This window comes from Fistularia commersonii, chromosome 1, assembly GCF_037954325.1.
Source record: "Fistularia commersonii isolate RoL2024-O1a breed Wild chromosome 1, RoL_Fcom_v1.0, whole genome shotgun sequence".
NCBI lineage: Eukaryota > Metazoa > Chordata > Actinopteri > Syngnathiformes > Fistulariidae > Fistularia > Fistularia commersonii.
In genome coordinates, this window is record NC_141284.1 from 24,567,743 (window position 1) to 24,591,994 (window position 24,252).

The following is a 24,252-nucleotide window of genomic DNA, read 5'->3' on the forward strand; positions in this document are numbered from 1 at the left end:
AAAAACGTTGGTCCTTTCACCATTATTCAATAATATCCATTAAAAAGCGGAGTATGCCCCTGCATCATAGATAAACAAATGTCAATAGTAATGACTCATTGGCTATTTAAGTAGTAATAAAACTATATTGTAATAAATTCAGGAATGATACATTTACACAAAGTGAAATTTTATTTTTCGCGTTTGTAGGTTTTTGACCCTCGGCGGCTTCCGTACCAATATAAATACGTCATTATGGAGCGAAACTTTTGACAGTGGCAGCACACTGCTGCTTACAACCAAATGAGTAACAGTCCACTATTAGTATGATTTAAAGAAAATACTTTCCAGTCCAAAACAGCAGTGAATTGCAAATAATGGAAGGGCTAGAGATGTCTGCGATGATACCGGCTCTTCAGGAGCTTGCAAGGTGACCAACTGGCTAAAGTTAGCTAAAGCTATGTTGTCAGACCCAGGAGGCTAAGTGACATGTTGATATTGTGCTTTTTCTTCATATTAAATTGTGTTACTGCTTCGTTTATTTTGCAGTGCCAGCGCGGGAGAATACGACCAGGTGGTGCAGAAACCCCGACAGATCCTCTGTCAGTTCATCGACCGCATACTGACCAATGTGGATGTCGGTGAGTTACAACACCATATAAGAACAACTGTATCTATCCCGAAGGAAATTACTGTGCCAGATTTACAAGAAAAATAGAACAATAATAAATAAAAGTAGAAAAATTGTATAAACGGTAAAAAAATAAGAGTCTTAATGTATTACAATTTACAGTAGGTGGGTGAGTTTTTTTTTGTTTGTTTTTTTTTGAAGGTTTTAAGATTTTAAGATTCCCTGTGGCGGAAGGGAGTGGAATTAATAACAAAATCAAACCCATGCAGTTGCATTTGCCTGTGTGATTATTACAGAGAAGATATAGAGAGACAGTTATGCTTATTTATTGTGACACGTACGTTACAAAGGTGGACGAAATACATGGACAAAAAAAATCTGAGCTTAAATAAATTCAATAGTGACAATTAAAGTAACTTTTTTCGTATATATATATATATCCTTTTCTTGATTTATTTTTAATAATAACCATTCAAAAAGTAAGAAACTGTCAGAAAAACGTAGTGTAGCATAAAATACAAATTCAAAAAAAGATTTGGAGTGGAAACATAGTCATAGCCAATGGAATTCAACAATACCAATATTACAATATACTTGTTTAAATGCAGCGCTTACTAAAAGAAAATTCTAAAAATATTTATTAATACCTCTAAATTAGATAAAGTCATCCAGTGAATGTTCACTGATCTGCATTGAAAACCTGAAGATATTAAATAAATTTGACGGACTGGGGGAAGAATAAAAACTGCATTAGCGTCCAGGTCACAAGCATAAGAGGAAATACATGGAATGCTATTGTGTTATTTTCATTGTTTCTCCAGTTGCTCTTGGGTTGAATAAGAAGACCAGCTCAGAGCCAGCCTGTGTGATGCTACTGGACTTTGTGCAGCATATCATAAAATCATCGTCCCTCATGTTTGCCAATCCTGCTTGCCCACCAACTGAATATCCAGATGCTACAAATAGCTGCTTCGGTAGGACCTCCTAAAAATGATGCAATATTAAGATGTTTAACAATTCATGATGCATTATATGGCACTAATTTTTCTCTTGATTTAGATTTCAGCAAGTGGGTGGCGGTGCATTTGCTGCGTGTGGCAGCAGCTCCAGACTGTGAGATCATTCACAGCCGTGTTTCTGCTGTGCTGTGCTCTTTGCTGCACATGCTGCGAGCTCGAGCGCCGTTCATCTTCAAACTCCTCTCACAGGAACTCATCGTTTTGGTGCGGGACCTCAGCAGAATCCTCTACGTCCACGTCGTCGCGCTGGCAGGTCAAGGACATGTTTTGGGGCTTAACGAACAGAGTCAGTGGCCTGTAACGCTGGAGTGCTTCAGCATCACTGCTGTATGTGCATCGTCCTACCTCACCCCTGCTCCTCTGGAACTGTCTTCCCCTCATGCCTTAGAATCACTGGCTGCCCTGACGTTGGGTGTCATAACTGATGTACTGAGAGGTGTTGTCTCTCATCAAGACCTCAGTGTTGCCTGGGAGACGGCTTGCTCCATCCTGGCTAATGGCAACATCAGGCTGAGGAAGATCTCCATGGTGTTGCTGAGGCAACTGGTTGAGCTCGGGAGGTTTCCTAAGAGGCAGGGACACGAGTTCTTCATGGCCTACCTTAACTTACTTGACACTCACACCTTCACGGCAAACTCAGATTTAAATGAACAAAAGACTTACGGAGGAGAGCTGCTGAATCTGACCCGGTGTTTGTTCAACTCAGCTGGTGATGCTCACACATACTTTGAGCCGATTTATCTCTTACAGTTGTTTGAGTCCGTGTGTTCTCTCGGAGAGGCGGGTGTCACGTTGGGGGATGAAGTTACCAAATCATTGTATATTCTCTTTGACTTTTTACTGTCTGTTGCCCCGAATCACAAGAGCACTTCATTGTTATGGGGGCAGCGAGTAACCGAGGTCTGCAAGAGGCTAGCAGGCACCATCGGAACGGAAACTCAAGCCAAGGTACACATCTATCACATACTTCCTTTTCACATTTTTCTTTCCATGTGTTCTAGGCAGCTTTGACGTTGTCTATCAAATCTTTTTTGCAAATAATTACCTGAAAAATCACGAAAACAACCTGAAAAAGTAGTAAGAATGAATATAATTATTAATAATAATTATCAGATTATGAATTCAATGAGAGTGTTTGGGGTAGTCTCTCACAAGCACTTAACTACACATTGAATTATGAGATGCCTCATTGTACTGGTCTGCAAATGGTAATTTTTTTGACAATTTTCTTGGTGCCTTCGTGTTTTTCAGTGTGTTGAGGGTTTTCTCAGAGTTGCGTTGAAAGCTGAGGCTGCTGCAGTGATGCAGGAGTTGGAAAATGGTGAATCAGCTGCCAAAAAATCCTGTAAATCCGTCACTAATTCAGTCAACAAGACAACAAAATCACCTTTGACGTAAGTTTATTCTATTCTATTCTATTCTATTCTATTCTATTCTATTCAAAGTTTATGAACATTTAGCGCTAGCGGTGAAAAAATAATTGAGGATCGAAAATCCATTGACAGGATTTGACTCACTGATTGGCTTTTCAAGTGATATTTATTTACTTCTTATTTATTATAAGAAGACTGGGAGGAAACCCTAATATAATATTAATAAATGAAATGTAAAAAAATCAAAAAACTTTTAAGTTTGAAACCTGCCTCACCGCAAGAAAGTCCCTGGTCCGATTCTGACACAAGGCCTCTCTGTGTGGAGTTTGAATGTCTCCCTGTATCTGTGTGAGTTTCCTCCGGGCCCTGCTTTCTGCCCTCAGTCCAAAAACATGTAGCAGGTCAACTAGAGACCCTAATTTGTCCAGACATATAAATGAGAGAGTGAATGGTTGTATGTCTGCATATGTGGCCCTGTGATCTCCTGTTGGCTGGTCCAGGGTGAACGCAGCCTTTTGCCCAATAACAGCTGGGATACACTCCAACCTCCAACCGGGACCCTGAGGGCAAAATAAGCAGTATTGATAATAAATGTATGAATGAATGAATGATTAATAGATCTTGCTCAGTTTTCAATCTTGACAAGACCCTTTCTGTATACTTGTACATTTTAGGATGTGTGTCATTTTTACCATTTAGCAAATCAAGTCATGATCAAAAAGGTTTGTAGATTGTTTTAATCAAATGGGCCATAACTCCGAACAGGAGACATTGCTGTTGTTTTTTTTTTTTTTAATATAATTCTCAAAGTGTAAAACTAATGCGGTTGTTTTTCATTCTGTTTGAGCTAAGGCAGGTGATTCTAAAATTCGGCGGGCTAGATGAATCTACTTGGGTAGCAATATTATGTTTGTTGAAAGCAAGAAAATAGCAGATTATTCTTTGGTTAAAATGTAGTGCATTAGTGGAAGAAAGTGTCTTCAAAATCACCATAAAAATCAAAAAGATCCCTCTGTGTCTGCGACATAAGAAACTCTGACCTTGGCCAGCTCTGTTGCTTGCTGCGGAGGATTCCTTGGTGTGTGTGTGTGTGTGTGTGTGTGTGTGTGTGTGTGTGTGTGTGTGTGTGTGTGTGTGTGTGTGTGTGTGTGTGTGTATACATACTCATATATATATATACATATATACGTATGTATGTATTTATATGTATATATGTATGTATATGTGTGTATGTATGTATGTATTTATATGTATGTATATATATATGTATGTATATGTCTATGTATATGTGTAGAAATACAGGACTGTCTCAGAAAATTTGAATATTGCGATAAAGTTCTTTATCTGCTGTAATGCAATTTTTAAAAAAAAAATTACTTTTTCATGATATTCTAATATTTTGAGATAGGATTTTTGAGTTTTCTTAAGATGTAAGCCATAATCAGCAATATTGAAATAATAAAAGGCTTGCAATATTTCAGTTCTAATGAATCCAGAATGTATGACATTTTTGTTTTTGTAATTCCATTACAGAAGATAAAGAACTTCATCACAATATTCAAATTTTCTGAGACAGCACTGTAGATGTGTATATACATGTGAAAACACATGTGTATATACACACATATATATGTATATATATATATATATATATATATACATACACACACACACACACACGCACACATATAGATGTGTATCTTGTATCTGGTTTTCTCTATGTTCCCAGTGAGGTGGACATGTGTATTCGCAGCCTGGTTTGGTCTGCGGCGAACACTCAGCTGGAGGAGTTACTGACATTAATAAACTCCGCTAATTCTGATGAAGCCGAGACGACACAAACTCTCTGCGCTCTGGATGGTCTGGCGCTCATCCTGCACCTGGCGGCCCGCTGCTCTTCGCCCACCAGGTATTCTTTTCTCACACTCAAGTCAGACAACGAGAGCACACTAACTACTTTCACCATTTCCTTCAGTTTATATTTTCCTTTTTTTGCTTTTTCTCAGTCCATCCCCCCTCCTCTGGGTGTCCCTTGAGAATCTGGGCAGGATATTGAAGAGCTGTCAGATAGTGTTGGAAGGAAGCTCCAAACCCATCTGTGACCAGAAGTACTATCAGTCTGCTGTCAAGTCTGTGATTCGGATTCTTGACTGTACCGTCTACCTGACCAGTAGGGATTAAACTCTTACCTTTATCTCTTTTTCCAGACACACATGCAGCTGTGATGGGTTTCATAGGTTGGCCATAGTGAATTCTTCCTATTTGCTGAAACAGTTTCTTCTCACTGTTTTTGAGTCAGTAATGACAGGCTTTTGGCTCAAATAGTGATTGAAGGGCGATAAGATGTAATGCTGAAGGGTTTTATCTTTTTTGAATTCAATTGCATCCAGAGATGGGGTATTTTCAGAGGTTTATAGTCTAATTCAAAGCTGCAATCTTGGTCGTCACCGATCTCACAATGTTATTACTTTGACCTAAATTTTGATTTGTCTGTTAGAATATCGGATATCCCAGAGTAAGGAGGTTCGGGCTGAGTTTGTAAATAACTGGCGCCCACAGTGAATCTCATTTCACAACACTTTTTGTCATCTTAACTGGACGCTGTTATTATTCTGGACTCACAAAGCGTTTCGTTTTCCACTTTCACCCACACAGGGGGGCTTTGTGGATATTTCAGAGTCAGTTGTTGTCCTAAAGAAACTGTATCAGGTTTAAATGGAGTTGTACCCCCAGCTTATCTCTTTTTCTCAGAGAAGGAAAAAATATAAAGGGTTGCCTTAGCATATAAATAAAATGACATACACTGTACTTGCTTGCAAATGATGTGTTTGATAGTGTGTTTTCTTCACCACTGTGGAATTTATTTTCAGCGGGCAGACAGATTGAAGACGGGCTCCAGCGGCAAGTGTGTGCTCTGCTGTCTCTTCCCTGGGTGTGTGAGATCAAGTCTCTCTCCGCCTACGACGTCTCAGGATTCCCTCCCTGGGTGCCGGCATTGGCCGAGAGACTCGGCTTCTGTTTCTGTCAGTATTCCCGTCACACTACAACGCAGTATTAATCTTCTATGTTTCTATTTAATAGCGTTTTACCACAAAGATGAAAACTTTGAAAAATGAGAGTCGCTACTAATAGGTGGAAATATTTCTCAGAAGAAAATGACATAAGTAATAATAATAATGAAAAATCCCATAATGAAGTGGCTTTTATTAAATTGAAACTGAATTTTAACAAGTGTTACTAAATAATTCATTTTATTCATCCCAGCTTTTCTGTTTCGTTAATCAAATTGAACATTAACTATGTTTGCCATGGTGACGGACAGGCTGACAGTTGAGGTTAAACAGGAATCGCTTTTGGAATTTAAATTCTGTGAAAGTTTATTATCAGTACATTATTCAAAGCCAACCTGCATGAGGTCGAGCACAAGTGGCACTGAAACTGAATTAATAAATTCAAATGTGTTTTGCTTGAATTGAAGCCATTCAAATCCAACGGTGTGATTTAGATTAAGTTTTTGTTTACATTTATTGTGACATAATTTTTACCATCAAAGATCAATGGTTTGATTTCAGTATTCAAATTCAATTTGAGTTCAGTAATTTATGTCCAAATCCAGCTCTTCACATTTTGTTTGTTTCCCATTTAACTTTTTTTTTAAAGGTTGAAATAAGTCTATTGAATTTCTTGCTTTAAATGCAATATAATTCAAATCATACATGCTCTTGTTATTTTGGATAAAAATTGTAAAATACAGGACTGATGTCAAACTCCTGTCTGTTCAGCATCCGATGTCCGAGCCGACAGTGTGTCCCTGCTGGCCCTCATACCTGGCAGTGTTTGTGGGAAGTGGCGCGCATGCGTGTTCTCCAAGGTGTTCCAGAGTCCGGATGAAGCTGTCCGAGCAGCAGCCGTCAGGGCCTTCCCTCTTCTTCTTCACCACTTGGGAAACACTCACCTTGACCTCATCAACACAACTCTGCTGTACGTTTGCATATACGTCCACAATCCCCACACCGACACTAAAATTTTCACCTCTCGTAATGTGGAACTGTATATGATATCGATGGAATTCGTCAGTCCCAGGTTGGACGACAGCTCGGAGCAAGTGAGGAGGGAGCTTGCCAGGACTGTGGGTCAGTTGAGCTGCATTCGCACGGAGATGTCACAGCTCAGCACCTCTGGCGCGGACCACGCCGAGATCCTCTGCCTGCAAATCGTTCTCGTCACGGATCATCGTGGGAATGCATCCCCATCCCTCCGAGCATCTACCGTCAAACCCTTCCTTCCTCTCCTTCAACAACAAGCTCCAAGTAGTATTAAACTAGGTACCGGTGATGTTTTCTTTTGTGGTAACATTTTAAGATGTGATAAAAGAACATGCTTGTGTTCTACAGAGATCAAGTCAGCGCCGCTGGATCATTTTCAACCACAGTATGATTTCATTCATATTTGAACCCTATTCATTGTATTCCGTCAGCTTTCCTGGATGCCCTGCCTCACCTCTGCCAGCATGCCAATCTGACGGGTGAAGACAGCGACTCCAGGGCTGTTCTCTGTCCCATCATTGGCCTCATGGAGGACAAGGATCCGGCTGTCCGGATGCGTTTCAGCCAATCAGTGCGTTTCTTGTTAACAGAGTCCGCAAGGTCCGCAGAGTCCGCAAGGGGAGAAGTTTCTCTGAGTGAGGTGAGTAATTTGATTACAGGAGTAGGCAACCTTCAATGCTCAACCGTTTCTCACAGCGGGAGCCAGAAACACTTTCCGACATCTAAAATGAAGATAACATTACATGTACCCCCCCACCATGCTATGTATAAAAACGAAAACTAGAAAATAAAACTCTGTTTCTGCATGCAACAAAAACATTTTGAAAAAAGGGGAAAAAAGACGTTGGGTTGGGTTGAAGGTTAGGCTTTAATATAGTACTCAGTGTCTATTTGAGTCCTCCTCGTAATTATGAAATAAAAGGATGAACTTAAATTAACTTAAACGATCCTCCTGCAACAAACCCAATGTTTCTATGTGCAGTCATCCTGTTATTGCATGTACTCGGACACTCGGTCACCACAAATAAAAAAAGGACTATTTCACTGAACGCTGCAAAATATGTATTTGCAAATTCAATAGCCAATTCAAATATTTATTTTACCTTCTTAATGTGATTTTTTTTTTTTTTTTTTCTCCTGAACCCCAGTGCACAGCGTGTACATGTTAGGGTTGTGATAGCTCAACGAATTACATTCACGGATGGTGTTGCGCAATAAAATAAAATACAATTTAAATTATATGATTTATTTTCGGAGGGGAGAATGAGCAACATGCCGCAGGCTCCCGTCCCCTGTTCTTTTAGAACTTCTTGAAGGGTTATAATACTTGATATTAAACAAGTAACATTTACTCAGTACATATTTCAATAGAATTGAGATAATAATTCACTAATATAATCATTACTGAACAAATGTATCAATTGGATTAGTGCTATGAAATTTTTTTCTTCTTACCACCACAGCTTCTGGTTGCCCGTCTGAAAGAGGCATTCAGCAATGCCAAACTCAGCAGAGATGATGAACTGCGTAACACACTCATTCTCACCACTGGAGAGATTGGCAGGTACGGAATCCCACGTTGCACACGTGCATTCTAAAGTGTCCATCAAATGTAAAAATGGTTTGATTTATTTGGCTTACCAGCAGCTGCGTGGACTTTTTTTTTTTTTTTTTAGGTTATGTGCACTTGAATATCTAACATTTATTTGCAAATAAATAGGAAAGTTCTTCCAATCATATTTTTGAATGTCTTGAATAATGTGTGAATTATATTTCCCCCTTTATTTAGATATCAACTAAGTGAATGGGGTTTGAAAAAGGGAGGGCAGGTTTTTGCAAACATATAGAAATATTATAAAAGTAAGTGACAAAACTGAAAAGGACTTAGTAATTTGTTCATTCTATATCCATTTGTATTTTTCCAGAGCTTCCCAGGGTAGTTTTGTATCATTTGCCCTCCTCCGATTGCTCCACTGTCTCCTGTCCAAGTCTTCCTCGGTGTCCGTGACGGCCTACACGCAGATCAGAGCCCTGGCCGCAGCAAAAGGGCTTAAACTGCAGACCCTCTTCAAACAGTACAAAAACCCAATTTGTCAGGTAGGAATTCATGCTGAAAGAAGTTGACGGTTATTCGTGGGGTTCATTGAGCCTTGTAAAGCCAGAGAAAGTGTGCATCTGCATTCATTGCTTAATGCATGGTCCAACAAATAGCAAAATATGTTAAATGCAGCTGCTTTTTGAAATATGTGAATCGAATAAAATGGTGAGGGAGTGTCTGTTGAGGTTAAGCACACAGTGTAAATTAACTGCAAAGCTTGCATTTTGTATGTGAGTTGGAAATATTTTTATCTGTATTTGATTGTCCTGCTGTGAGTAATAACTAAAGCTGATAAAAATGCAGTAATTGCAGTTTGGGCTGCTGAGTTTCTCTCTGCCACGTCACTGGTTATTCTGCATGAGTCTAATCGTGATAACACTGTTTCTACGTGATTGTTTGTGCATGTTCACTGTGACAGCGTGTAAATACACCAATCAGTTTTAATGAAGTCCTTTTCTTTCTTTTTTTTTTTTAATACCTGTTTAGTTCCTTGTTGAGTCACTGCATTCCCGTCATGTATCAGCCCTCCGGAGCACGGCGGATCACGGCCATGAATCGGCCAATCAGAGAGAGCTGGCCCTGGATATCTTGGCTCAGATCGCGCACGCTTTTGACTATCCAGACCTCCACCACTTCCTCTCCGTATGTACATACATGCAACAATTAAGTGCAAAAATGTCTATCATTTTAGGGCAAAAAATGATTTTCGGAGTGCAAGATAGGAGGGTTGGGTCTTTTAATCCATACTTGTATATCTAGCGGACACTCCGGGTACTCCTGCCTTACCTGGCGGCCAAGGCAAGCTCGACAGGCTCCGCTCTCATTCGGACTCTGGCCAATGAGCTGAAAGCAAACAGGAGAGAGATCCTGATCAACAACTTCAAGTACATCTTCAGCCATCTAGTCTGCTCCTGCACCAAAGAGGAGCTGGAGAGAGCCTTTCATTATCTACAGGTATTAACACCATGCATGAACCTGTCCTGTTTTTGAGAGATTTCAGGGCTTAATAAATTTTGTAATGTGTTGATGTAAAAATGCCGCATCTTTCAGGCGTAAAATACAAGCATCCCCAAACAGACTTAAAAAGCACTACGATTATGAAACAAAATAAAAAGTACAAATATTTCTTAATGTTGTTGTTACTAATTGAAAATAAAGATCATCTTTTTTCCGTAGTTTGGGTTTTGGTGCTTGAATACATGACAGTCATTATGATTTTAACAAAGTGTACATTTTGCAAAACTAGCAGGGGCTGTTTTTCTTATGGTATTGATGATGATTATGAGTTTTTCCTGTCCCTACTTTGGAGGTCAGGCGGCTCCAAAGAAACAAAACCGTATACACTGTAGCCCAGGGTGAACTGTGTGGTTCCATGAATTGAGCCCCATTGTTATCAGCTCAAAATGGTTTATCATTCCAGTTTGATTGTAGTTAATGTTAACATCACCAGATCAGTGAATACTTCTAATCTATCTCTACTTTGTACCCTGTCCCAGAGTGAGACAGAGATAGAACTGGGCTCCCTGCTTCGTCAAGATTTCCAGGGTCTTCACAACGAGCTGCTGCTACGCCTGGGCGAGCACTACCAGCAGGTCCAAGACATCGTCCACTTTTACACCTTCATCCACTGATTTCCTCAGCCGGTAATCCCTTCATCCATAATGGGTTCACCCATGTTACTTAACAGTGGTTTTGTGTATTCCTTTGCAGGTATTCAATGGTCTCGCAATCCTGGCCTCCTTTGTGTCGAATGATGATCCATACCAGGGTCCCAGGGACATCACCACCTCGGAAAGAATGGTACATATCTAGTTACTTTTCGTACCATTAGTAGGATTTGATCTTGGGATAATGGTGTCTGATATAAATATAGTTAACTTCTGACAAAATATAACCTTGCAAAAATTCCAGTGTTCTAGCATATAGCTTAGTATTGGCATGATGTGTCTTGATTTTGTCAACTGTTTGGCAGGCAGATTACCTGCAGCCGAAACTGCTGGGGATCCTCGCTTTCTTCAACATGCAGCTGCTCAGTTCCAGCGCAGGAGAGAAGGACCGCAAAAAGTTGGTAAGCGCTGCATTTGAGAAGCTGAAACCGAATCTCGCCTTGAAAATGACAAGAGCGCATGGTGTTGTAGAGGCGCTGATCCTCTTACAACTGTTTTTGTGCCCGAGTGGATGATTTGCAAGTATGATTTCCCATTGTGTGCAGGTCTTGACCAGTGTTGTGGCTCTTATGAAACTGATGGGCTCCAAACACATCAGCTCCGTCAGAGTGAAGATGATGACAACGTTGCGAACCGGCCTTCGATATAGAGAAGACTTTCCGCTGCTATGTTGCCAGTCAGTACCATGCACCGCACAATACCTATCCTGATAGACTGTCAAAAATGTTCGGATTTTTTCGTCAAAAATAAACAAAAGGTTCAATACAATTTCAATATGTTATAATGTGTAACAATAGTTTTGCTCGCTCGAACTCAGAATGTCTTAAATTGGCAATTACATTGACATTTCTATGTGACATCACCCTGTGTCATAATGCATCCATTCTGATTGGTCAGAGCATGGGAGTGTTTTGTCCGGAGCGTGGAGCCTTCTCACCTGGGCCCTCTGCTGAGTCATGTGATTGTGGCGCTGCTCCCACTGATTCCTCTGCAGCCCAAGGAAACCGCAGCCGTCATTCGCTTTCTGATACTGGACAACAGGTAAAGTTCTCGGCCTTCCAGGTGATGTTCTTCGAACCTCGGACCGCACACGACAGTTTGCAAAATTCAGTCCCAATTTCTTTGGACATTTCAAAATTACGGGCTTTTCGAAACCATTTTTCCGGGCAATTATTCATTTTAATTTTTGTAGTATGCTTACATGTACTTTGAATTTGGGAAGTTTTAAACAAATACATGTATTTCTTTCAAAACAAATATACATTTATACAGCGCGTATTGAAATACTTTTGAATTAGTGTTTTTATATTCTTCATATCCATGCTGTAATAATTGATTGAGACACCAAATTTAAACTGAGCTAATCTTTTTCTCACACAAAGCTGCGCGGCGACTAACACCAGTTTGCTATTAATTGTACTTGGTGTTGATTCCTGGTGTTTACAGAAACCGACTCGCGGTTGAAGAGATACTGTAGATCAGCAAACAGAACCTGCAGTGGAAAAAATAAAAAACGTGTAATACTGAATTTATTTATTTTCTGCCTTGAATGACCCTGAAGCTCAGCTTTGTAACGTGAATGTTTTTCTCACAGGGAAGAAGTCAATGACTACCTTCATGAGATTTACTTCCTGCCGGAGCATCCTGAGCTGAAAGACATCCACACCATTTTGCAGAACTACAAGAAGGTCTGTCATGTTGACTTAAAGTCAAAGCAAAAAAGTAACAGAAAAATCGCCTGAGGTGGCTGTGAATAGTAAATTTCACAATATTGTTATTTATTATTTATTTTTCCATCAGTTAACAGCCAGCAGCAATGACCTGGCATCCACCCTTCAGCTGTCTATGAGAGCTGTGCAACATGAGAATGTTGATGTCAGGATCCATGCACTGACCAGCCTCAAAGACATGATGCACAATAACCAGGTACACCATATGACACTGCAGCACTAACAACACAAAAGCACATTTGCCAATGTGCCAATCACAGGCTGCAGGTCAAAGTAGCACTCCAGAACTTCATCATAATGTTCTGCATTGCATCATGTATGTGTTTACATATTATTGTGTTCTGTACTGCAGGACTTGCTGCTGCAGCAGGTTTGTGCAAGCGAGGCGGTGGAGCCGGTCATCTCCAGCTTGGTGTCGGTGCTGCTGAAGGGCTGTCAGGATTCATCCCCCGAGGCCAGGCTCCTTTGTGGGGAGTGTCTCGGGGAGCTGGGGGCTGTGGACCCTGGACGTCTGGACCTGTCAAATACACACACTAATGGCAACCCCAACACTTTTGTGGTAAATGATTGGTTTTATATGATCATTTTCAATTAACGCCATTTTTTAGCCACTCACAATTTTCTCTGATATAAAATCCAAATTTTTCACATCAGAATTTTTGGAATTCAACTATATTTTGTCATTATTATTTTTCGTGCTTTTAATGCTTTTCTGATTTTAGTACTTTGTGCTTTAGTTACATTGTCTTGTTTGTGCAAATATCCCTACCTTGGTCTAGGTAAACATAGTTTGGTTTAAAACACGGCAGGACGAGTTAGGTATGAGCACAGAGGCTAAAACTAGCCAAAACTATCCCTTATCAGGAACTTTCGTTATGATGCCTTCAGTAAAGAGTCAAATATCATGCATGTTGTTTTTTTTTGGACAGAGTGGAGTTGAGGATCCTAACTTTGCCTATGAGCTGCTGACTGAACTGACCAGGACCTTCCTGGCTTATGCAGACAATGTGAGGGCACAGGACTCGGCTGCTTACGCTATTCAGGTAAACAAACGAGCCACCCTTGAGCAGATGTGCGTTGGATTAATCCGGCAGCTAAAAGTCATTCTTGCCCTTGTGTGTTTCAATGTTTATCTTCACCACATACGTTCACATGAAATGTAGGAGTTGCTCTCCATTTTTGAGTGTCGAGAGGGGCGAACTGATTCACCAGGACGACGTTTGTGGAGAAGATTCCCAGAGCAGATCCAAGAAATACTGGAACCTCACCTCAACAGCCGGTATTCCCTTTATGCCTTTAGTATTTCATTTATCATACCCCAACCCCAGCGCCTCTCACCATTTTTTTTTCACCAACATTCTTCTCTATCACCTCCATGTTAATCCGCAGGTACAAGAGCAGTCAGAAGGAGGTGAACTGGTCTAAACTGAAGAAGCCTGTGTATCTAAGTAACCAAGGCAGCAGGTTCTCTGACTGGTCAGCCACATGGGCTGGATACCTCATCAGCAAGGTGAGCCGACCTTTGCTCAGACTAGCAACTGCTGAGCAGTTGTGATGAATGGCCTCCATTTGTTTCCCTTTTTGCTCATCCATTGTTGACATTGTGCTCCATGAGTTTATAATGGCAGATAAAAGAGAGACAATATGTCACTTGGGAGAAAGTAATGTTTTAAATGTGGACAAATATTTAAATTAAAAATCATGATGACATACTGTTTCATCTGTTGTGAATAACATTTTTCCAGTATGTTAGAGTCTCTAATCTCAGACTGTCTCGTCTCTGACGATGGGGTTAAGATTTCAAAAATATCATATATCGATTGATGTTTTTTTTTCCCAAACAGCTTTGGTAATCAGAAAAAATACTCCTTTTATTGCATATTAAAAATGATTGTACTTTTAGCCATGGTATTAAGAAACCGATTTCATATGTTTCTCAGGTGAGACATAAGTTAGCCAGCAAGGTGTTCACCTGCTGCAGTTTCATCATCAAGCATGACTACAAGGTCACTATCTTCCTGCTGCCTCACATTCTCCTCTACATGCTGCTGGGCTGCACCTCTGCAGAGCAGCAGGAGGTAAGAAACACACAGATGCCGTCACCTGCACAGAATGTTAAAAGAGAATTGGGAAGTCACACAACCTCCTCCAGGTGACAGAGGAGGTTCTGGCTGTGCTGATGGAGGGAGACGGACAAGGAGTGGGGTGTATGCAGGACACGGCCTCCAGCCTGTCACAGCTTAGCACTCAAACCGTGTTCAGCATGTTGTCTCATCTAACACAATGGAGCCGCCACATCCTTAGTGCCAAAACCAAACACACTGGTAAGTGATACACTGACAAATGGAATAATACAATTATTACAGCAATAACCGGTGCTCATTTTGTAATGTTGGAATTAGTGCTATTATGTAACACTGTGCTCTTATGAAATAATGTATATATTATTATGTTCTATGCAAATATAAAATCCCTGCCGCTTACGACTACAGTATTTTTTTTCTCATGAATTATTATTACTATTTACTACTACCACTATTCTTGTTTTCAAAATGATTGTGTAGTTGCGCTTGTTCATCTGTTGTAATCACGAGTAGTTGTGTCATGTCATCATCATAACTCATAGTTGTACTACCTAGAAGTGTATTCTACAAGTGTATAACTACAATAAAAGTCCATTTTACAAATACTTTGTTTACAACAGTGTAATGTAACCCTAGATTTAAAACTAATGTAGTAATTCGGTGTTCACTGCTGAATGCTTGGAATTTTAATCCATTCTGTGACCAATTCTTAACAGATAGATAAACAATGATCTCACAAACTTATTTTCCAGAAATAATCAAGCTTGGTTTCTATTATTAGCTTTGAGTAAAAAACAATATTTTCAACAGAAAGTAGGGATTACGAGTGTGTGGAGGCCTTCCTTAAGGGTATCCCACAGAACGTCATGGCCAAGGCCTCACTGCGATCCAAAGCCTACACTCGTGCCCTCATGCACTTCGAGGCTTACATCTTGGAAAACAAAGAAAATATCCAGGACCACCTCACCTTTCTGCAGGTAAAACGACAACACAACAAGCTGACGTGGGTCTCGATGTTACACAAAAGATTGCAAAAGGATAAAAACAAAGAGCAACAAAAATTAATAATTTTCTCTCCAGTGACCAATGTACAAAAGGAAGTATTTTCCCACATGTGGCCATAAAAGTGTTGTTGCCATAGAGATCACCACTTTATATTGCATTGAGAAATGAGCATAGTGTAAACATGCCAAGCCCAATGTCAAGAATCTACTTGGGAATTAAAATGTCCCATCTGCAGGGTACAGTGTATGTCCTCACTTATCAATCACAGATTAAAAATGTTTTGTGGCCCCAGGTTTAGTATTGAAAGGAGGCAAAATTGTTGCTAAAGCGAAATTGTTATTGATCTTTGTGTTATTTTAATCTCGTCAGCTGATGTTGGTTTCTTGGTCTTCTGCTGCAGACACTGTACGCTGCGATTGATGAGCCTGACGGTGTGAGGGGGGTCAACGCCCTCCGGAGGGAAGAGCCGTCGCTACGGGAACAGATATTAGAGCATGAAAGCATTGGTCTGCTCAGAGATGCAACGGCTTGCTATGACAGGGCCATACAGCTGGAATCAGACCAGGTAAACACACACGCACGCGCGTGCGCACCCACACACACACCAGCGCACACCTCAGTGTTTGCATCACCCACAATGCTCATCTTTTGTGTTCTATTTCAACCAATATATGTTAATACCATATCATCTGTCAAACTTTATCTGTGAGTTTTCAATGACTGATTTAATTACTTCTCTTTCTGTCTAGATTGCCCATTACCATGGGGTCATGACCTCTATGCTCGGCCTGGGCCAGCTATCCACCGTTATCACGCAAGTTAACGGAGTTCTGGCCAGCAAGTAAGTCAGGCTTAAAATGAATTATTATCGTAGTTTAAGTTACCTAAGTTCAGTCCATAAATGTATGTACACACTCACACATTTAGGCACCACTGGAAGTCCGAGCTGAACACCTACAGAGTAGAGGCGGCCTGGAAGCTTGGGAAATGGGACCTGCTGGAAGATTATTTAAGTTCAGGTAATTAAATAGGTGATGATGATGCTTCAATAAAGCATATCACTTACTCTCTTCCTGCAAGATTTCATTCAATAACTATTTAATCATATCACGCTGATGACAGGGGGGATAAAATGGATTCGGACGGATTTTGCAAAGTATCGGGCTTAAAAGATTATTAAGTTAAACTGCACAATCCTTTTTTTTGTCTCCAGATCGTCAGTCCAATACCTGGGGTGTCCGACTGGGTCAATTGCTGCTAGCAACTAAAAAAAAGGATACTCAGAGTTTCTTTGAGAAGCTGAAGCTGGTCAGAAAGGAACAGGTGGTCCCCTTGTCTGCTGCCAGCTATGAGTGTGGAACCTATCAGAGAGGCTATGAGTACATCATAAGGTCTGTCAGCCCTTTTATATGTGTTATTTTTGTAGTCATCTTCCGAGAACATACTGTCACTTAACATATTCCAAAAAACATTGCTGATTCAGGCTCCACATGCTCAGCGAGTTGGAACACACTTTTAAAGAGCTGCAGAAGCGGGAGGGAAGCAGTCTCAGCCCCAGTCTCAGCCAGCTACCCTCACACTGGTCAGACCGCCTTGAGATGACCCAGAAGTCTTTTCGGGCCAAGGAGCCGATTCTAGCCCTCCGTCGAGCCCTTCTCAGCCTGAGAGCACAGTGAGCGTTCCCACAGAACAAGACATTATAAGATAGAAGTGGTAAAGCTGGTACCAAAGTAGGGGCTGCAACCAAAAACAAAATCAACACGGCTGTGTTTCTTCCGCAGGCCGATGAACAAGGAGCTGCTGGGTGAGTGCTGGCTACAGAGTGCAAGAGTAGCCAGGAAGGCTGGACACCACCAGACAGCTTTCAACGCACTTCTGAACACGGAAAACACGCACCTGGCAGAGCTGGTCACCGAGAAGGCCAAGTGGCTTTGGTCCAAGGTGTCCATTCGATTGATGCATCCGTTTCATCCGGGATAGGAAGAGATTCTTTCAGATTTGTGGAGTGTGGTTTTTTTTGCCCGCGTTGAATATGTCTTAATATAATGACAATAAAGCTATTGGCAAAAACTACATTAAAAACACCTTAACATTAGGAAACAAATTATCAGACAAAGGATAGTCAAGATAGATGTTGAATGTTTTAAAAACGATAGCTTGTATACACTGATGGTATACAAGCATCATGTGATGTGATTAGTTTATTAGTGATGAACACAATCCTCACTCTCAAAATGTGAATAAACTCCTGTGTCGGTTTGTCGTCAGGGTGATGTACATCAGTCCCTGATCGTCCTGCAGAAAGGCGTGGCCCAGTGTTTTCCTGACGATGAGCCCCTGACTGACCCTCGCAGTCTGCAGACAAAAGGCAAGGCCATGCTGCTGGTGGGACGCTTCATGGAGGAGACGGCCAATTTTGAATCTAATGCTATTATGAAGGCATACAAGGTAGGGAAGTGAATGAAATATGTTTGGCTAAACTATTAAGTCATTGATATATCAACATTTAAGTGAATTAATCATTGGATGCAGCTAGCAATTTTTTTGGAGCTGAATGTGTTTTGTCTCACTGTTTTTATAACAATGTTACTTCTAGGATGTGACAACCCTTCTTCCAGAGTGGGAGGATGGAAACTTCTATCTTGCCAAGTATTATGACAAAGTGATGCCGATGGTGACTGACAACAAGCTGGAAAAACAGGGGAACCTGATTCGTTATATTGTTACATACTTTGGAAAGTAAGCGTGCAGTTGCTGTTTAAACACTGTTACAGCACATTCACAACTTTTAAACTTCCTGTTTGAAACATATGCATGGGGCTGTGTCCACACTCACAGAGCCTTGCAGTTTGGAAACCAGTACATCTACCAGGCCATGCCACGCATGTTGTCACTTTGGCTTGACTTCGGAGCCAAAGTGTGTGAGTGTGAGAAAGGTGGGATCTAATATGGTCATTAACATACATGTCCTATAAGCCATTTTCACCTCATGTTTTTCTGCACCAATCCTAGTAGTTTAATTCGCCATCCTTGTATTCAATGTGACACTAGGAAAAAAAGCCCTGGCAACTACAGCATGAAAATCTATATTAAACAAATGTTTACTTGTGAATTAGGTTATCAGTTCTGCAGAGCATGGTGGCGGGAGGACAAAAATAATTACTGCCATTTGGTACGCTGACAAGAGACTGCAGGCTGAGGGTTGTTTTTAAGACAGAACATATCATTTAAAACTGCTCCGGATGAAAGGAAATCAGGAAAAATTAGCCACTGGCGACCATAGACGAGAACACACTGCAGTTAACACCATCTGTTTCAAATTTCCTTACAGCTGGGCGAGCAGACAAACAGATGCGGCAGGAACTGGGTAAAATCAACACGGTAGTGAGCGAGCACTGTGCCAACCTGGCGCCGTACCAGTTCCTGACTGCCTTCTCGCAGCTCATCTCCAGAGTGTGTCACTCCAGCGATGAGGTCTTCACTGTCCTCATGACCATTGTGGCCAAAGTATTCCTGGCATATCCCCAGCAGGCTATGTGGTTAATGACCGCTGTTTCTAAGGTGTGTGTGTGTGTGTGTGTGTGTGTGTGTGTGTGTGTGTGTGTGTGTGTGTGTGTGTGTGTGTGTGTGTGTGTGTGTGTGTGTGTGTGTGTGTGTGTGTGTGTGTGTGTTCCATAAGAATTGAGAACAAGGGCTTTCCTCACGAGATATTGTCTTTCATGTACACAGACATGTTACCTTTATATGTGCTAACAATTCATTATGTAATTATGACTTGTACAGTTTTTCAAACAACTGAAATTTTGTATTTTTTGCACATTTTTTTGTGTGTGTGTGTGTGTGTGATCAGTCATCCTACCCCACACGTATGAACCGCTGTAATCAGATCCTGAAGAAGGCCATCAGCCTCAAGCCATCCCTGGAGAAATTCATCAGCGATGCCAACAGGCTAACAGACAAACTGCTGGAGCTCTGCAACAAACCGGTGAGCATACAGTGGCATCAGTTTCTAATCACTGAAGATTTTACCCTGATTTTAATCAGTATTTTTTTCCAAACATGCATAAATCCTTACTGCTTTTGGTTATTTTCTAAATTTACACGGAAGATTTAATTACTAGTATTGTAACTACATTAAATTTAATGATTCTAGTTTTTGCCAAGAGGTTGTTAAAATGTATTACTGCGGCTCAGTAGTTAATAATTGGATTTTTTAGGCTTCACAAATTCACATAAACACCACTCAACGATTGGCGAGCAAACTTCTTAAAAGCCGAAAGAGGTGATGTGAAAATTGCAGCAATTGAAGAAATAATTACAACAAATTTTGTAAAAAAAATAACTGAAATGAAATGAAAAAAAAGTGAAAACACTTTTTAAAAATGTTCTGATTTATCTCTGGGAACAATAAATGTAGTATAAAAAGTATATCACTTGTGGAATGGCGCATGTACAGTACTTGTGAATCTGAATGTCTGAAAAAAATCATTCAGTGCTTTTTTAAAATTACACATTAGAAACTTTATTAATCTTACTTTATTACAAGCTACTATCCATTCGACAAATGTCAGCTTGCAATCAATCTCATCGGACAGGTGAACTATAGAAATTACACCGTTCACACAAGTCATAAGCTCACTATAAAATATTGTAAAACTCTGTTGGCAGATTAGTCCTAATCAATGTTATTGATTGCTTTAAGTGAAATGAAATGGTGGTGTTTGATTTCCGTAAAGATGCATTTGATGGAAAAAAAAAATCAATGTTTTTGAATGGTTCATCCAGGTGGATGGTAATAGCATCACCCTCAGCATGAGCATCCACTTCAAGCAATTAAAACGTCTGGTGGAGGAACCAACCTTCAGTCAGATTCTGATTCCACTGCAGTTGGTTCTCATCCCTACGCTGCCCTCTACTGGTGGGGCAAACACAAAGCATGATGCCTTTCCTGGACACTGGGCCTATCTGAATGGTTTCGAAGACACCGTAAGAAATCATTGGATCATTTCTACCCATTTGCTTGCCTGCTGAAAAACTTTAAATCATAATGATTCTGAAAATATATAGCAATTTAAATTCATGTGAACATTATAAACCCTGCTAAAAACATTCATGTGTTGATGCAGGTGGAGATCTTGGTCTCATTACAAAAGCCAAAGAAGATAAGTCTAAAGGGGTCAGATGGGCGGAGCTACACTATGATGTGTAAACCCAAAGATGATATGAGGAAAGACTGCAGGCTCATGGAGTTCAACTGCCTCATCAACAAGGTGTCTATGTCTCTGTTTTCAGTGAAAAAAATTAATTCTCACTGTCATTTTATCAAAAATAGTTAATCTGTTATGTAAACTTCTTGCTATACAACTTGTAATTTCTTTCTAAGCTCTATCAAGTCACACCTCAAATATACAGAAAGTCATAATATAGTGAGAGGTCACTCGTAATCCATTACTCTTATTAATATACTATACATATACTACCTTTCATGCGCTGTCAGAAACTGCCCTCTAATAAGAAAAGAAAAACAAATCGTGGTTATAATAAGCAAAATGAGGCAAAGGTAGAATGATATAATGAGAAGAAACAATTAATAGCAATAAGATAACATCAGTAATACATTAAAACATAAATTCAACTCTTTTCTAAACTTTCAGACTGATAGAAGCTTTAAAAGGAACCTATTTATCTTATAGATTGTATTATTTATGAAAAAGACCGACATCGACAAAAATTTCCAAGTGATATGAATCTGGCTCAAGTATATAATGTGTGTGTGTGTGTGTGTGTGTAGTGCCTACGTAAAGATGCTGAGTCAAGGCGCAGAGAGCTGCATATCCGTACATACGCCGTCATTCCTCTCAATGAGGAATGTGGCATCATTGAATGGGTCAACAACACTGCTGGGCTTCGGCACATTCTCACCAAACTCTACAAGGAAAGGGGTAAACATATACAGGAAAAGACAAAAATGAATAAGGTTTTGCAAATTAAATGGATTGAAAATATGCAATGGAATTTTTGGCCTACTTTTCCAGGTGTCTACTTGTCAGGAAAAGAACTGAGGAAACTGATACTTCCTAAGACTGCTCCCTTTGAGGAAAAGCTACGAATACACAAGGAGGTGCTGTGCGCTCGACACATTCCTGTCTTCCACGAGTGGTTCCTCCGAACGTTTCCTGACCCCACATCTTGGTACCTGTTTCCTATGACCTTAAAGTGTTTGTTCGTCATCATATTTCCAAGACGCAGTTTGTTCTTTTCACGGGAAAAAAAATAACAAACATCTTGGCCCCATGTACACAGGTACAGCAGCCGCTCTGCATACTGCCGCTCCACTGCCGTGATGTCCATGGTGGGTTACATCCTGGGTCTGGGGGATCGCCATGGTGAAAACATCCTCTTCGACTCGTTCACGGGGGAATGTGTTCATGTTGATTTCAACTGCCTCTTCAACAAGGTTTGACGTTGTCTTGGTTACTGATTGTACAAAATCAAAATAACTAACAATATCTCTCACTCATCTTGTTTTATAAACTTGTTTCTGTCAATTCTCTGGTACTCCCCTCCATCTCTTCCCACCAGGGGGAGACATTTGACGTGCCTGAGGTGGTTCCTTTCCGTTTGACCCAAAACATGGTCCATGCCATGGGACCGATGGGCACCGAGGGTCTCTTCAGGCAGGCCTGTGAGGTCACACTCAGGCTGATGAGAGATCAGCGAGAGCCACTGATGAGGTACCAATATAAATACTTTGTGATGAGCAAATCATCCTACAACAGCTTGCTCCATTATCAAAGGAATGAAACTATGCACAAAGTAGGTCAGCATCAATTTAGCAAACAAGACTGTGATTATATTGTCGCTGTATGATGCAATTAGGGGGGGGAGATAGAAAATTAGGTCTGATCAGTTTTAATGTGCTTATGATCCATATTGTGATTATAAATCATAATAAACACTGTTAATGCTGTTACATGTCACTTTAAATAAAAGACAGCAAACAATTTTAAAAAACTGCTTCCTAATGCAAAGCTAAAAATTTCAATTTATATGTTTTTCACAAACAACCCATGTCTGTATATTTCTGATTCTTAATAAGTTTATAACAATAATATCTTGTAATTGATAAATGTCGTCCTCTCATTACATGTTGGTAACCACAATGAAACATAATTGACTGCTAAAAAATGCGTTAACTTATGAAATATTAATCACTGTGTTCTCTGTTCCCGCCTCATTTAGCATTTTGAAATGTAATTTTTTTCTGTTTTCGCCCTTCCAGTGTCCTGAAGACCTTCCTTCATGATCCATTGGTGGAGTGGAGTAAACAAGGCAAAGGACTGTGTAAAGCTCAGGCTAACGAAACCGGAGAGACAGTCAACGAAAAGGTTTGTGGCCCAAATTTAGCAGCTTGAAACACAATGGCATTGCTGTTGCAGTGGATCGCTTCTTTCAGAGATAATTGAATTTACTGCGCTGACCATGGAGGGTCACAAGACATGTCTGCTTCTCTTCAAGCTGGAACTTTGTTCTGGAGGAGCAGTGCGTGCTCAGATAATTTACAGCAGATTCATTTCAGTTTTTGAAAAACAGTGTTTTGCTGTGTGTGGTCCGAGGCAGTCTTATAGTGTCACTATAAAATGGATATCATTTGTACATCACCGTAAAACAGTATAATTAAAAAGCAGAGACAATTTGTGCTTAGAAGTCTTCACCTCTACATACCCTTCGGCACAACTGAAATTGCTATTGGTTGATTTACTTCCCCATCCTTTTTGTGTACATTTCAAAACATGTAATGGTTTTCTTCTCACGCTTGCATTTAATGCATGATGCTACAAACAGTGCCTATAAACAGATGATGCTGTACGGCTTCAGATTGCATTACTTGTCTGATAAGGCATCATTTGAAAACCTTAGACAGGGGTGACCGTCACTAAGCCATCCCATATAATGACTTATGAACAGCACCTGAATGTGACTAAGGCAATAACCGCCAATTCAAAGTGTAGGGCTAGTTTCATTTTCGAGTGACAGTGGGGACCTCCAGGCATCCAATAAGACGAACAAAAGGTGTAAAAAAAAAAGACGAGCATTCTTTGTTATAAGTATTAAAATGAGTGCCTTAAACTGCCAGCCGTGCATTTACAAAATGATCTGTACCTTTCATATTGTTTGTATTTGACTCGTGCATATGTATGCTCTATAGACCTTGCATTTTCACCATTGCCTCCTCTTTGACCCCCTGTCAGGCTAAAACCCACGTGTGTGACATCGAGCAGCGTCTCCAGGGAGTCATAAAGAGCAGGAATAAAGTTCTGGGTCTACCCCTGTCGATTGAAGGACATGTTCACTATCTCATACAGGAAGCAACGGATGACAAGCTGCTCTGTCAGATGTACCTCGGCTGGGGCCCGTATTTGTAAAACACACTTAACCACACACTCACAGGATAGCACTCATAAGTAATCCAGGAAAAATGTGATTTTTCCATGAAAGGAAAAGGTGTTTGTTGTAACATAAAAATGTTCCACATACTCATGACCGTTTCTGTTATGTTCATAATTGAAAATAGTTTGCTGTTGCTACTATAATAAAGGGATGTATTTTGCTAGTTATA

At 40.4% G+C, this 24,252-nt stretch overlaps 1 protein-coding gene across 1 annotated transcript; it reads left to right on the forward strand.

Annotated features, from left to right (window-relative positions):
• Positions 1-284: 284 nt before the first annotated feature.
• Positions 285-24,238, forward strand: atr (ATR checkpoint kinase). Its single transcript, XM_086156231.1, has 48 exons — positions 285-409; positions 529-620; positions 1,432-1,584; positions 1,670-2,577; positions 2,881-3,023; positions 4,732-4,911; positions 5,009-5,172; positions 5,873-6,025; positions 6,785-6,983; positions 7,080-7,327; positions 7,480-7,688; positions 8,512-8,612; positions 8,974-9,145; positions 9,633-9,788; positions 9,906-10,100; positions 10,643-10,738; positions 10,857-10,946; positions 11,119-11,214; positions 11,359-11,489; positions 11,711-11,854; positions 12,408-12,501; positions 12,614-12,739; positions 12,896-13,102; positions 13,473-13,586; positions 13,707-13,822; positions 13,933-14,053; positions 14,484-14,621; positions 14,696-14,867; positions 15,438-15,604; positions 16,033-16,197; positions 16,382-16,473; positions 16,560-16,651; positions 16,846-17,023; positions 17,116-17,304; positions 17,414-17,573; positions 17,901-18,080; positions 18,229-18,371; positions 18,471-18,568; positions 18,964-19,193; positions 19,483-19,617; positions 20,418-20,618; positions 20,759-20,902; positions 21,424-21,574; positions 21,668-21,824; positions 21,936-22,089; positions 22,215-22,366; positions 22,915-23,020; positions 23,885-24,238. The coding sequence occupies exons 1-48, from the start codon at positions 357-359 to the stop codon at positions 24,056-24,058; spliced, it is 7,839 nt and encodes a 2,612-aa protein (XP_086012357.1). The 5' UTR covers positions 285-356; the 3' UTR covers positions 24,059-24,238.
• Positions 24,239-24,252: the final 14 nt, after the last annotated feature.